This window comes from Dendrobates tinctorius, unplaced genomic scaffold (genome assembly GCF_039654945.1).
Source record: "Dendrobates tinctorius isolate UK_male_01 unplaced genomic scaffold, ASM3965494v1 ptg000084l, whole genome shotgun sequence".
In the NCBI taxonomy this organism is placed as follows: Eukaryota; Metazoa; Chordata; class Amphibia; order Anura; family Dendrobatidae; genus Dendrobates; species Dendrobates tinctorius.
The window spans coordinates 37,840,066-37,855,257 of record NW_027361752.1 but is presented as its reverse complement, the minus strand read 5'-3'; the positions used below and the strand labels follow the sequence as shown (position 1 = coordinate 37,855,257).

The window sequence follows — 15,192 nt, the reverse complement described above, 5'->3', positions numbered from 1 at the left end:
GCTGAAAATGAGACCACCACAAACAAAAAAAGGCCAAAGGCGTAGCACCGAATATCTGGATGGAGATTCCACTTTATGGATATACCCTGGCAAATTTGTATAGCAACATATAGATAATTTCAGAACGGTTTTCATTTTTAGACTGTGCAGGGAGACTACCCCTACAGGCACAGTAATGGCGTCATTAGAGATAGTCAAGCAATAGTGGTTATTTATGGAGAAAAAGGTAACTCAGAAATTGTCTCAAATCACAAGAAACTGAACAAGCAGCAGCCACTATCTGTATAATATAAAAAGGACAGAAACTATACGTCATTAGCAGCTCTGATAGTGTACTGTAAACCATGAATGAAGGCGATACAGGGTTAATAAAAGGTGGTAACACATTTAGATCAATCGGTGGGATCAGCGGAATCCTGACTATTCTGCGACGAAGAATGAATGGGCATGCTCTATTTCGACATGCCTAACCCTTTTTTCTTTTTAAAGGAAGAAAAGTCCACTACCGTAGGTGTGTGCACAATCATCTGCATGTGGCGGGCAGTACCGTAATGGTTGGCTGGAAGCATTATGAGGCATAAGTTTAGCCAAGACAAAATACAATGCAAAAGTAAAAGTTGCAAGAAACAACGATCTCCGTCAAATAACTCAAAAATCACTTTCTTTGGTGTCAATTTTAGTACTTTTGATGTGATAAATCAGAACATGCAGACAGATCTTACTATTACTAAGTCACTTCTCAGGCTTGGATTTCAGGAAAATAGGGATTTTTGTGTACTCACCGTAAAATCCTTTTCTCCGAGCCAATCATTGGGGGACACAGACAGTGGGTGTTATGCTGCTTGCCACTAGGAGGACACTAAGTAAACACAGAAAGAAGTTAACTCCTCCCCTGCAGTATACAACCTCTCGCTGGCTGGGAATTCCCCAGTTCGGTGAAAAAGCAGTAGGAGCATTAAACGAATGACAATCATAACTGTCAAAACCTAATAATGCTACAGTGAGCCAATAGGCCAAACAGGGTGGGTGCTGTGTCCCCCAATGATTGACTCGGAGAAAAGGATTTTACGTTGAGTACACAAAAATCCCTATTTCTCCTACGCCTCATTGGGGGACACAGACAGTGGGACGTCCTAAAGCAGTCCCTAGGTGGGGAGCATCCATCTACTAATACCCCATGTACCACTGACTCAACACTGTGGTACTGCAGATTGCAGGATGTGTCTGCCAAGAGCTGCATCCGCAGAGGCCTGAGAATGAAATTAGGCAATGTTTTAAAGGTATTCAGGCTGGACCAAGTCGCAGCCTTGCAGACAGGCTTGAGAATGAAATTGGTAATGTTTTGTAAAGGTATGTAGGCTGGACTAAGTTGCAGCGTTGAAGACCTGTTCTGCCGACGCCTGGAGCCGAATGGCCCAAGAGGCGCCCACTGAGTGGATAGAATGCGCCTTAATCTTTGCTGGGACAGGTGTGTCCCGGACACGGTAGGATTCCTGAATAGCCAAGCAAATCCATCTGGCTAGCGTGGTTTTTGAAGCGGCTAGACCCTTCCTATGCCCCTCTGGAAGTATGAACAGGGTGTCTGACTTACGGAAGGGAGCCATCCGCGAGATGTACTGTCTCAGAGCCCTAACCACATCCAGGGTGTGGAGGGCCTTCTCAATGCGATGGACCAGTGCCGGACAAAAGGAGGGCAAAACAATTTACTCATAGAGATGGAAAGAGGAGAGATGGAAAGAGGATAAGACTTTGGGCAGGAAGGACAGGGACGTCCTGAGAACTGCCTTGTGCTGATGAAAATTCAGAAACGGATGACGGCAGGACAGGGCTGCCAATTCCGAAACTCGCCTGATTGACATACTTGCCACTAGAAAGACCACTTTCGAAGAGAGATCAGGTAGTGGTACGTCCTGCAACGGTTCGAAAGGAGCCTCCTGTAAGGCCCCGAGAACCAAGTTAAGGTCCCATGAGTCGAATGGCCCTTTATAGGGAGGCGCTACATGAGAAACTTCCTGATGAACGTCTTGCCACCTGAAGTTTGGTGGCAATTTTGCTTTGGAATAGCACTGACAAGGCTGAAATTTGGCCCTTGAGCGAGCTAAGCGCGAGGTCTGACTTTAATCCTGACTGAAGGAATTCCAATATGGCAGGAATGGAAAACACTAGAGGGGATCGACCATGATCCTTGCACCACGAAAAGAAGGTTTTCCAGGTGCGGTGATAGATGCGCATGGACACATGCTTCCTAGCACTAATCATGGTGGAAATTACGTCGGGAGAAAACCCAGCCTGTGCTAGAATCCAGGATTTAACGGCCACGCCGTCAAAAGACAGGGCCCCGGAGTTCCGGTGGTAAATCGGACCCTGAGAGAGTAGATCCATGCAATCTGGAAGTCGCCAAGGGACGTTGGCGACTAGTTGTACTAGTTCTGCGTACCATGCCCGGCCTATCTGGCGCGACTAGGATCACAGATACTTCCTCTGCCCTGATCTTCTTGATGACCTTCGGGAGCAAGGGGAGAGGGGGAAAAAATATACAGGAGCCGGAACTGGTGCCATGGCAGAACTAGGGCGTCCGCTCCGATGGCGCCTGGATCGCACGATCGGGCAACAAATCTTGGAATCTTGTTGTTTAGCCTTGAGGCCATGAGATCCACATCCGTAGTGCCCCAACGATGGCAAATATGCTGAAAACCTTCCAGATGAAGAGACCACTCTCCCGAGGCAAGGGCTTGGCGACTGAGAAAGTCTGCCGCCCAATTCTCTATGTCCGGGATTAGGATCGCTGAGATGGGCGAACGGTTGGTCTAGGCCCAATGGAGGATGTCACTCACTTCGTGCATGGCCATCCTGCTCTGAGTACCCCCCTGACGGTTGATATATGCTACGGTCGGATTGGATCCTGATGGGGAGACCTGCGAGGAGATCTCTGAGATGGTGGAAATTCAGTAGGGCTAATTTGATTGCTCGTATCTCCAAGATGTTGATGGGGAGGCTTGACTCCAGAATTGACCAACGACCCTGTGCCGTGTGGTGACGAAACACCGCACCCCAGAAGACTTGCGTCGGTGGTCACCACCAACCCTCGTACTGGGAGAAAAGACCTCCCTTGACTCAGGGAGGATTTCAGTGTCCACCACTTGAGGGTTTGTCTGATCTGCAGGGACAGAAGGCACCGACGGTCCAGGGAAGACGGGTTCTTGTGCCAAGTCAACAGCAAGGCTTGTTGCAAAGGGCAGAGATGGGATTGTGTGAATGGCACCGCTTCCATTGCTGCCACCACCTTTCCGAGAACTCTCATGCTGAAACGAATATAATGAGAAACCGGACGGGAAAGAGTCTGCGCTGCCTGTTGCAAAGCTGGAGCCTTCTCTGGAGGGAGAATGACCAACCCGCGGGAAGTGTCCAAGACCATTCCCAAAAGGGAAACCTGCTGGACCGGTGTTGGGGAAGACTTTTCGAAGTGTATCTTCAGACCCAGGCGAGAAAGTGTATTTACTGTGATATCCATGGATTTCTCGCAGGCTGGAAGGGATGGACCCTTGATTAGCAGGTCGTCCAGATATGGCAGTACCACCACTCCACGAGCATGGAGAATGGCTATGACAGCTGCCATGGCCTTGGTATAGACCCTGGGGGCGGTGGCGAGACCGAAGGGCAAGGCAACGAACTAGAAGTGTTCTTCTCGAATTGCAAAAACGCAGGAACTGCTGGATGATAGGGGCTCTCGCCTTTTGCATGGAAGCGACACCGACTGGAGGAATTCCATTCGGAATCGCCGTACTATGACAAACTGATTTAACAGCCTGAGGTCCAGTATGGACCGCATCGTTCCTTCCTTCTTTGGAACCACAAAGAAAGGTTTGAATAAAAACCGCTGAACCATTCTGAATGATAGCAGACGGCAGCCTACTTTGTTGGTGTCGGCCAGATACCACAACTAGTCATTGAGTAGAGAATCTATGGGATCTGCTTCCTTAGATCCAGATGCTGTCGGCCTGGGTTTCCAAGAGCGGTTAGGTCTGAGACCTGGGAACCTCTGTCTCCACGCGGGGACCGACCTGATCCAGAAGAGAAGGTTGTGGAGGACCAGTTGGAGCTGTTGCGAAAAAAGGTTGAAAAACTAGTCGGCTGTTGATTCCGAAAACGGCCGGGCAGCCCCTTGTTGGGGAAGAACCCTACTCTTACCCCCCGGAAGTGTCAGAAATGAGCTGGCCAAGTTTCTTGTCCAAACAGGTGACCAGTTTGATACGGCAGAGTCTTTAATCTCTTGGAAGTGGAATCTGCCCGCCAGTTGCATAGCCATAAGGCTCTTCTGATGGAGACTGCAGTAGCGGTTGCCTTAGCAGCGCAATTAGTGGCATCTAAAGAGGAGTCTACTGCAAAATCCCCTGCATGTATTATCTGCTTGTAAGGCAGTAATTAAGACTTCTGCCCGAGTGGCCATGCCTTAGCCACTCAAGTCGCCGCGAAAGATGGGAAAAATGCCGCTCCTGAAGTCCAAAAACTGAACTGGCGAGGTAGCCAATTTGACGATCGGAGGGGTTTCTGACTGAAGAGCCCTCAAACGGATCAAACCGGTTTAGGAGCAAGGCACAATACAGGAGAATCCACCAAGGGGGACTGTAATCAATTCTTCAGCAGATATGGAGTAAAGAGGTGTTTAGCTTCGATAGGCTTTTGCCCTGTGAACCGCTTATGTGGTCGGTTCCTACGTTTCTGGACAATGTCCGTAGACTCCGGATGGCTGGCAAATACCCTGCGTTCACGTTTAGTCCTCTCAAAGGAGATAACGTGTTCCGGAGCGGGAATATTCTCCTCGTCCAACGTCAGAAACTTGTTGTCTGACTGTCAGAGAATCAAGCGATTCATGGACATTTGGGGAATTCAAAGGGACTGACGTGTCAGACTCGAATTCAGAGACATGTTCTCTGCGAACATTAGGAGAGGGAGAGTGAGAGACAGAACTCGCAGATGCTGAATCGCGAGCGTGACTAGGGGACGCATCATTGGTCCGCTTTCTAGACACCTGAGGATCCCTTGAACGAGCATGGCCCCTGCTGGCGGACGGTTCCTGGTTGTTGCCAAAGCCCTCCTCGGGTGGTAAAGACGCGTTCTGACTTAAAGAGGAGTCTATAGCCTTGGTCAGTGACTCCACAGACCGTGACAAGGACGCGGCCCACACAGAGGGACTAAATGCAGGGAGCACCTTGCAGCGGCGGCGGATGGCGTGTTAGCACAAGCCGGGTCGCAATCCGTGCATAGCAGATTAGTCTAGATACTGGGCAAGGCAGTCATGTAAGAGGTACCAGCAGTAAAGAACGCAGTGTGCTTCTTATTAGCCCCCTTATTGCTTCCTTAGACTGAGACATAGTGCCTGTGAAAGGGTTACAAGCAGAGCCTGGGCTGCAGCTGCAGGGAATGTGCAGCGAAGGGGTTAAAGCTGTGCTCTGAGGCAGATGCAGCTTACCCGCGGTCCTGATTCTGTGTCCCTGGGAGGAATATTGGTGGCCCTGTAGTGTCACCAGGTGTTGTCCATCCGTGCGCGCACCCCCCGCAGCTGTCCCAGAGCCCAAGGGGCAGAGAAGGGGTTAAAGACATGTCCCCCGAGACTAGCAGGGTGCATCTCGTACAGAGGGAGAGGCGTCAAAGACGTGGGCGGTGGCGCCAACTGTGTGCGGCGCTATGTAAATTGTGGCCTAGTAGGCCGAAAAGCCAGGGACTAAATTTTTGGGCCTACCCGCGGCGAGCGCCGGGTGAAGGGGGGAGCGAAACGGGGCACCGGTATGCCGCCGCTGAGACTCGGTCAGCACTTCTCCCAGGGACCAGGATCCGACCCCATACCCCCAATCCGGTGCTCGCGCCGTCTGCGATGTCCAGGAGCCTGCAGGTTTCATCCCATCTCAGTTTCTGAGGTAAAAAAGCTCCAGGGCGATGTAGCAGAGCCGGAGAGGTTGTTACAGGGGTATTGCTCAATCGATCCACCCTATGGGCAGGGGGACGGAGAGCTATGGGGCTGATTCAGGGCATCCGAAAGCGCTGGTCAAGTCTTCTCTGTGCGTTCCATGCGCTCGCCCTCGTATCCGTGTGGGGTACCGGGACCGTTAAGAAACCATCGCCAGAAGAATCTGCCCCAGTTGTCGCAGGAAAGTGTACGGGGAGGTATACTCCGCGTGCTTGCCTGTTAGTTCGGGGGAGAGCTGGCCGCAGAAAGGAACCGTCGCCCCCTTCACTCCGTTCACTACATATTGGATTAGGATCTTGGAGATGGGAATACCCACGATCTGGTGTTTCCCGAAGTCTTGGAGCTGCTGATTAGGTTCATCTGCTTTGACAACTAGGCAAATATCTGAAGATTATCAAAGCTGATGCCATAGTGCAAAGAGGACGTTCCAACAGATGGCCGCGCAGGGAGCTACGAAAGACATCTCATATCTTCAGATTTTTAAAAAAGAAGATTGCAGCGATGCACCAGATCCATATGAGGAGCATGGCAACATCTCAGACATGGATTCTTTTAACGTACAATGTCTTAATTCGTCACAGACTTTAAGCAAAATAAAAGTCACAAAATAAGTGTGGAAAACATGGATTTTTGTGAGTACTCACCGTAAAATCCTTTTCTCCGAGACGCTCATTGGGGGACACAGAGACTGTGGGTGTGTGCTTCTGCCGTCTGGAGGCTGACACTAAGTATACAAAAAAAGAGTTAGCTCCTCCTCCGCCGCATACACCCTCACCCCCAGACCGGGCGTAACTCAGTTTAGTGCATAAGCAGTAGGAGAACGCGCCTTAAACTCAGGCAAGAAATTATACGTCTGAAAAAGGGACCACCCTGATCCTTATATAAGGATTTGTATAATTCAAAATAAACAGATGCCAACTGGCTAATAGGGTGGGTGCTGTGTCCCCCAATGAGCGTCTCGGAGAAAAGGATTTTACGGTGAGTACTCACAAAAATCCATGTTTCTCCTTCGTCTCATTGGGGGACACAGAGACTGTGGGACGTTCTAAAGCAGTCCCTGGGCGGGATCTTAGCTCACCCAATCCATGCTATTTTGCGCCCCTGATTAGAGGTGCGCAACTGCTGCCTGGAGAATCTTTCTTCCCAGGCTTGCATCCGAGGATGCCTGGGTATGTACGTTATAATGTTTGACAAACGTATGCAAACTGGACCAGGTAGCTGCTTTGCACACCTGTTCCGCTGAAGCCTGGTGTCGCAGTGCCCATGAGGCACCCACTGCTCGAGCCGAGTGTGCCCTGATCCCTGCCGGAACCGGCGTGCCACTGATTTGATATGATTCTTGGACTGTCAGACGAACCCATCTGGCCAAAGTCGCTCTGGACGCAGCGAGTCCCTTCCGCCGCCCTTCTGGAATCACGAATAGAGAGTCTGTCTGGCGGAATGGCGCTGTCCTTGTCACATATCTCCTAAGGGCTCTTACCAGATCCAGGGTGTGCAATGCCTTTTCTACCCTATGCACCGGTGCCGGGCAAAACGAGGGTGAGACAATGTCTTCGTTGATATGGAATGCAGAGACAACCTTCGGCAAGAAGGGGGGAGCTGGCCTTAAAACTACTTTATCCTTATAAAAAGTCAGGAACGGCGGTTTACAAGATAAAGCCGCCAGTTCCGAAACCCGCCTAATAGATGTTATCGCTACCAGAAAAACGACCTTCCTGGACAGGTAAGGTAAGGAGACTTCTTGTAACGGTTCGAAGGGAGGCTCCTGAAGGGCCCTGAGCACTAAGTTCAGGTCCCATGATTCCATCGGTGCCTTATAGGGGGTACTAAATGTGCGACCCCTTGCATAAACGTCCTAACCTGCCACACCGAAGCGACCTTTCGTTGGAAAAGCACCGACAGGGCCGAGACTTGCGTTCTGAGCGAACTCGGAGCCAATCCCGCGTCCAGCCCTGCCTGCAGAAAAGCCAGTACGTTGGGGATCGAAAAAACCAGAGGAGCCACTCCGCGATCCCTACACCAACGGAAAAACACTTCCCAAGTCCGATGATATATCTTCGCCGAGGAAGGCTTTCGGGCACTCACCATCGTGGCCACCACATCGCGCCTGAATCCTGCCTGTGTTAACAGCCAAGATTCAATGGCCACGCCGTCAAACACAGGGCCCCTAAGTTCGGATGGCAGATCGGCCCCTGGGACAGTAAGTCCGGCCGATCTGGGAGACGCCAGGGTACGTCCACCACTAGTTGAACCAGATCTGCATACCAGGCCCGCCGAGGCCAGTCTGGGGCCAGCAGAATTGCTGGAACCTTCTCTCTCCTTATCTTTCTGATGACTCTTGGAAGCAGAGGTAGCGGGGGGAACAAGTACGGGAGCCGAAACTGGCTCCACGGAAGCACCAGAGCGTCTGCTGCGATTGCCTGCGGGTCGAGGGATCGAGCGACGAACCTTTGAATCTTGGCGTTCTCTCTGGATGCCATAAGGTCCACGTCTGGTGTCCCCCACCGTTGGCAGATCTGTTGAAAAACCTCGGTGTGCAGGGACCACTCCCCTGCCGCGACCCCCTGTCGGCTGAGAAAATCCGCCGCCCAGTTTTCGATTCCCGGAATGTGCACCGCTGAAATTACCACGTGGTTTTTCTCGGCCCAACGCAGTACCAGCCCGACCTCGCGCATGGCTGCCTGGCTGCGCGTGCCCCCCTGATGGTTCACATACGCTACCGCTGTAGCATTGTCCGACTGAACGCGCACCGGCCGGTTTGTCAGCCAACGCTGAAAATGTTGCAGGGCCAATCGTATTGCCCATATCTCCAGAATGTTGATCGGGAGAATTACCTCCCGAAAGGACCACCGCCCCTGGGCTGTGTGACTCTGGAAAACTGCTCCCCAACCCTGCAGGCTTGCATCGGTCGTCACCACCAACCACTGTTCCGGGGGAAAGGGTTTCCCCTGAACCAGAGACGAGTCGCGAGTCCACCACTGGAGTGACCGTCGGACCGGTGGAGACAAACTGCACCGATGATTGAGGGAAAGCAGCCTTCGGTCCCATGCTGACAAGAGCGCATGTTGAAGCGGACGGAGATGGAACTGGGCAAACGGGATTGCCTCCATCGCCGCCACCATTCTGCCCAACACACTCATGCCGTACCGGATGGATCTGGAGCCCGGCTGAAGAAGGTTCCGTACCCCCTGTTTGATCCTTTGCGCCTTGTCCTGAGGGAGGATCACCAGCCCCTGGGAGGTGTCGAAAACCATGCCTAGAAATACGATTCTCTGAGCCGGAACCAAGGACGACTTGTTCCGATTGATCAGCCAACCTAGGCGGGCCAGGGTATCCAGAGTGATACCGACATTCTCCTGGCACGCCTGAAACGACGGCCCCTTTACCAAAAGGTCGTCCAGGTAGGGTAGTACCGTTATGCCCCGAGCATGCAGGATGGCCATAACCACCGCCATTATCTTTGTAAAGACTCTGGGGGCAGTGGCCAGACCGAAGGGCAGAGCAACAAATTGGAAATGTCGCCCTCCGATCGCAAAACGCAGGAACCTCTGGTGTGGAGGAAAAATCGGGATGTGTAGATATGCATCCTGCACATCGATCGAGGCCAGGAATTCCCCTGGATCCATGGCTGAAATGACCGAACGGAGGGATTCCATCCGGAATCGCCTGACCCTGATAAACTTGTTCAGGATCTTTAAATCCAGTACTGGCCTTACTGTCCCGTCCTTTTTGGGGACTGAAAACAGGTTGGAGTAAAAACCTTGCGTCTCTTCGCTTTTCGGCACTGGGACAATGACCCCGTTGCACTGTAGCGTCATTATAGCCTGCAACAGACCTTCCGCCTGCGATTCTGTTCCGGAGAGCCGGGAACGGAAGAAACGCCGTGGCGGGAGTCCGACAAACTCTATCTTGTACCCGGACGATATCAGTTCTGCCACCCAAGCGTCGCGTGCCACTGCGACCCAAACGTGGCTGAACCTTAGTAGGCGTCCGCCCACTCTGTCGTCCGTAGGTACGAAGTGCCTCGAGTCATTTTGCTGGAGGCTTTTGTGATCTGGCCCCCCTCGCTCTGGGCAAACGGCCTCGGCCTCTACCCAGCGGATTGGCCCTGTAAGAAACTTGCCTTTCTCTAATCTGACCATTTGCGGAGGTGGATGCCCTGGCCGAAGTCCACCTCCAGGAGCTACGAAAGGGCCGAAAACGCCTCTGCGTCTGCCTGAATGCCGGCCAACTCTTCTGCTGCGGTAGAAAACTACTCTTCCCCCCTGTGGCTTCTGAGATAAGCTTATCAAGCTTTTCACCGAACAACCGATTGCCTTGAAAAGGCAATGAGGTCAAGGATTTTTTAGAGATAGAATCCGCTTTCCATAATCTCAGCCATAATGCTCGCCTTACGGCGATCGCATTTGCTGCTGCCACAGCAGAACACTCGGCCGCATCCAGAGCGGCGCCGACGAGATAATCACTCGCTCCTGATATCTGATTTGTCACCTCCAAGATTTCCGCGGGCAGATCCCTGTCTTGGAGGGCCCTATGCAGAGTGTCTGCCCATGAAACCATGGCCTTAGCCACCCAGGTAGCCGCAAAGGAGGGGGCCAGAGCCGACCCTGCTGCCTCATACACTGAGCGGGCAAGCCCCTCTATGAGGCGATCAGTTGGGTCCTTAATAGAAGAACCGCTGGGTATCGACAATAGCGATCTTGATGCTAAACGTGACACCGGTGGGTCCACTACTGGCGACTCCACCCACCCTTTATGGAGTTCAGGAGGAAACGGATACTTTGCTTGCAGCGCCTTTTGCATTGCAAAGCGCTTATCTGGGTGTTCCCTATGTTTCTGGACTAGCTCCTCGAACTCCGGATGTGTGGCAAACCTTCTATGCGGACGCCTGGTTTTCTTGAAGGAGACCTTGTGACCTGAGGCCGTGGACACATCATCCTCGATCTCTAAAGTCTGGTTGACCGCCTCAATGAGGCTGTCCACCGAGTCCTGGTATCCCAGGCTTTCTGGATTCCAGGCTTCCTCCTCCTCCTCCTCGTCCTGATCGCTTCCTGAGCTTGGCGACAGGGAACGAGATGCCCTAAAAATCGCCGCCGACTCCCCAGAGGGCCCGGCCGACGGAGAACGAGCTCTCTTACCATGAGCTTGTCTGGTGCTGGAGCGGCCCCTAACGGACGAAGGGTCCTGAGACGTGGACGAGCTGTCTTCCGCTGGCAGACCACCATCCTTGACCCTGCCCGGGCCCCGAAGGGACTCAATTGCCTTCGTAAGGGACATCATAGAATGCGATAAAGACACTGCCCATTCTGGGGGGTCCTGACCCCTGGGCTCTGCAACAATGGGGGGCTCCTGGGCTCGCTCCGACTCACAGGCTTCGCAATATTTACCCGGCTGCGCCTTAGGCAGCCTGACCCCACAGGAAACGCAAACAGCGTATAGGAAAGAGTGAGCTTTCCCTTTGCCAGACATATTGCAGGGTAGGGTAGGAGGAGGAGGGTAACCCCTTCCTTGACAACCAGTGCGGCACTCGAAACGGGGTTGCACTCACCCACCGGTAACGTCCCACCTCTTCCACGGGGTGCTCTGGACGCAGCGAAAACCCTGAGACGTGGACGAGCTGCTTCACGTGCCGTTACTCGCCGGGGGCACTGCGGTGCACTTTGGAGAGAGGCGGCGGGGCTTCCGACCGCACTCCGGCGAGGAAATGCGAGGAGGGGGAGGGGGGCGGGAGCCTCCGGTCACTGTGCGCGCCCGCCGCGCTCCCCGGGCCGCCGGAAGTCAGTGGGCGGGGCTTCCGGCCCCCATCGGAAGCGGCGGGCCTCGCGCGGAACTCGCGGCCCTCCCCATACAGCGGGGACCGCGGCCGCCGGCGGAGCTTCAGCCGTACTCCGGCGGGGACCTGCGAGGAGGGCGCGCGCTCCCCGGTCACTGTGCGCCCGCCGCGCCCCCCGGGCTGCCGGAAGTCAGTGGGCAGGGCTTCCGGCTACCACCGGAAGGGGCGGGCAGGCCTCGCGCGGCCTTGCGGATCTCCCCATACCGCGGGGACCGCGGCCGCCGGCAGGACTTCTGGCCGCACTCCGCATGTGGCACTACTCGCACCGGGTTCCACCGGGGAGAGAGTCGGGCCCCGTGAGAAAAAGTAACCCCGTCGGGCGGGGGAACAGACAGCCCCGCGGCGCATTCTGGAGGGTCCCGTTCCGGGGGGTGACCCTACAAAAAAAGGTGAGCCTGGCCGCCGGGGGGGCTCTCTTGGGGTGCTCTCAACCCCATCCCTGGGCGGGGAGGGGGAGGCTACTGGGGGTGGATGCTTCGATCCCCTGGCTCACCTGCGCCTCCAACTGCACCCCTGGTGTCACTACCTAGGGGTGGAAGGGGCCAACCTGAAATCCCGCGTTGCAGGAGAGGAACAAAACGTTGGGGATCGCCCATCGCTCACACGTGCTCGCCCGTTGTAGTTTATGGGGAAATCGAATCCTCTCATCAGGATGCGTTGCCCCTCTTTACAAAATAAAAAAGAAAAATGGTTGTCTGGGGAAAAGTCCCAGATATGTCCCTCGGTGCGGGAGAGAAAACACGTGGAGGACTACTCACACGTGGTCGCCCGTTGATGATTTGGGGAGATCGGACCCTCTCTATAGGATCCGTCGCCCCTGTCTTATCTTCAAAGAAAGGAAAAAAAAAAAAAAAACTAGTCTGGAGCTCCAGACTGCGTGTGCCTCCATCAGACACTAAGCAAAAACTGAGTTACGCCCGGTCTGGGGGCAAGGGTGTATGCGGCGGAGGAGGAGCTAACTCTTTTTTTGTATACTTAGTGTCAGCCTCCAGACGGCAGAAGCGCACACCCACAGTCTCTGTGTCCCCCAATGAGACGAAGGAGAAATAAGAGAGTTCACACAAGGAAGACACCGTTGTCATGTTTAGAATGTGACAAATGTTTTACACATAAATCAAATCTTGTTGTACATGAGAGAACTCACACAGGAGAGAAGCCCTTTTCATGTTCAGAATGTGGAATTTTTTTTTTATCTGAATCTCGACTTTTTAGCCATCAGAAAACTCACATTGGAAAGAAGGCATTTTAACCCTTTAGTGACCAAGCCCAATTTTTCATATCTAACGTCATGTGTCACTTTATGAGGTAATAACGATGGAATGTCACATATCCCAGTTATGCACCACCTGTATGCTGATGACACCAAGATCTACCTCTCTGGCCCAGACGTCACCTCTCTGCGGTACAGAATCCCGGAGTGTCTATCAGCCATATCCTCCTCTCGCTTCCTCAAACTCAATGTGGACAAATCTGAACTCATCATCTTTCCTCCATCTCACAGATCTTCCTTACCTGATCTATCAATCACAATTAATAACATCATGCGTTTCAAAGTACCGGAGGTCCGCTGCCTCAGAGTAACTTTTGACTATTCCCCGTCTTTAAAACCGCACATCCAAGCTCTTTCCACCTCCTGTCGCCTCCAGCTCAAAAATATTTACAGAATCCGTCCTTTCCTCAACCCTCAATCTACTAAGATGCTTGTGCATGCCCTCATCATCTCCCGCCTCGACTACTGCAACATCCTTTTCTGTGGTCTCCCTGCTAACACTCTCGCACCTCTCCAGTCCATCCTTAACTCTGCCACCCGACTAATTCATCTCTCTCCTCGCTACTCCTCCGCTTCTCCCCTCTGCAAATCTCTTCACTGGCTCCCATTCCCTCAGCGTATCCAATTCAAATTACTAATACTGACCTACAAGGCCATCTATACCCATTTCAAGAAAGCTTACAGCCTGCAATGACCCCGCTGCCTCCTCACCACTACTGGAGCTACCACCTCAACCAATGCCGGTGCTGCCGCAACCCCCCCAACCTGTCTCCTTCCCCATAATCCTTCAGAATGTAAGCCCGCAAGGGCAGGGTCCTCTCTCTCCTCTGTATCAGTCTGTCATTGTTAGTTTGTTTACTGTGATATCTGTAATTTGTATGTAACCCCGTCTCATGTACAGCACCATGGAATCAATGATGATATATAAATAATTGAAGCAAGAGAGCCGGCTCCAGACATGTACGGTAGCTGCTCTCTAATCAGAGAACACTTGTACTGCCGAGCATGCATCACATGTGGCTGTAAGAGTTGGACCATGTGGGTGATAATTAGGGTGGCTGCCACTTGCACAGTATGAGACCTTAGTTACCTTGGAACTCCTGAATCCCTGCAATTTTCGGTGCATCGAGCAGCCAGTCCGTCAGCGTCTGATTCTTAAACGCGATGCTTCGGAACTGCTTCCCGCCATTAACATTCCAGGTCCCTGCACAGATCCGGATTTTTCGTGGCTTGGCGTACCTGTAATAGTTCTCGCACATGCTCCGTAATACTCTCGGAGACGCTGCAAGAAACAAGGCAAAATGTCACAATAGACATAAAACACTAGAATTGGTTATAGACACTAGAATTGAAAAGTTTTACAACTCCCACCGCCACATGAATTTACAAGGAAGAACGTCCATGTACACCACACCAATGAGGAGGACAAGTGCTCACTATGGCCGTGTCCGCCAAGATCTGTTGGATGCCCTAAATTTTGTAATGTCTCAACAAAATCTGTTAACAAGTATAATTTTTGGGAAACACAAATAACCGTACCTGATTGTAACATGAGCTCAGACACTGAGCGCGCAGCAGGAGGGAAGGAACAGACAGCGTGTTAATAGCAGAAAATGGAGCGGAAAAGACAAAACCACCCACAAGTTTCAGAAAGATGAGAATTTCATGATTAAATATAACGTAAGTGAAATTGGACACAGGAGGCCCGCGACCGAAGCTGCAGCACCTCTTATGTTAGAGGCTCCCATGTGCTGCAGGAAGGGAGACAGCCCCTACGGTCTCCAAATAATGGCACCTGTACACGTCACTTTTACCTCTTGGGTCCTGACAAGGACTCATACTACATAGAAAATGACTCGCCCCTTTTTATTTTTTTTTTACAGTTAAAAATGAAGAAATTTAATAATAAAAAAAAAAATATGGATCGCCATAGCTGTAAGATTCTGATCTATCAAAATAGACTACAGTATTTAACCTTTACGGTAAACTTGATAATGTTTAACCCCTTCATGACCCAGCCTATTTTGACCTTAATGACCTGGCCATTTGCAATTCTGACCAGTGTCCCTTTATGAGGTAACTCAGGAACGCTTCAACGCATCCTAGCGATTCTGAGACTGTTTT

General features: G+C 52.3%; 1 protein-coding gene across 8 annotated transcripts in view; it reads right to left on the bottom strand.

Annotated features, from left to right (window-relative positions):
- Nucleotides 1-15,192, bottom strand: part of LOC141097395 (synaptojanin-1-like) — a 236,399-nt gene that overhangs the window by 153,903 nt on the left and 67,304 nt on the right. For 7 of the 8 annotated variants that reach the window (XR_012233941.1, XM_073584532.1, XM_073584535.1 and 4 more), the window contains exons 13-14: nt 14,608-14,631; nt 14,159-14,350 (exon numbers count right to left, since the gene is read on the bottom strand). Coding sequence is in view for 7 of the 8 variants with exons in the window: in XM_073584532.1 (XP_073440633.1) it covers nt 14,159-14,350; nt 14,608-14,631 (216 nt within the window). In the remaining variant the exon portion in view is untranslated. The remainder of the gene's footprint in view (nt 1-14,158; nt 14,351-14,607; nt 14,632-15,192) is intronic. The other variant, XM_073584534.1, reaches the window with a different exon arrangement.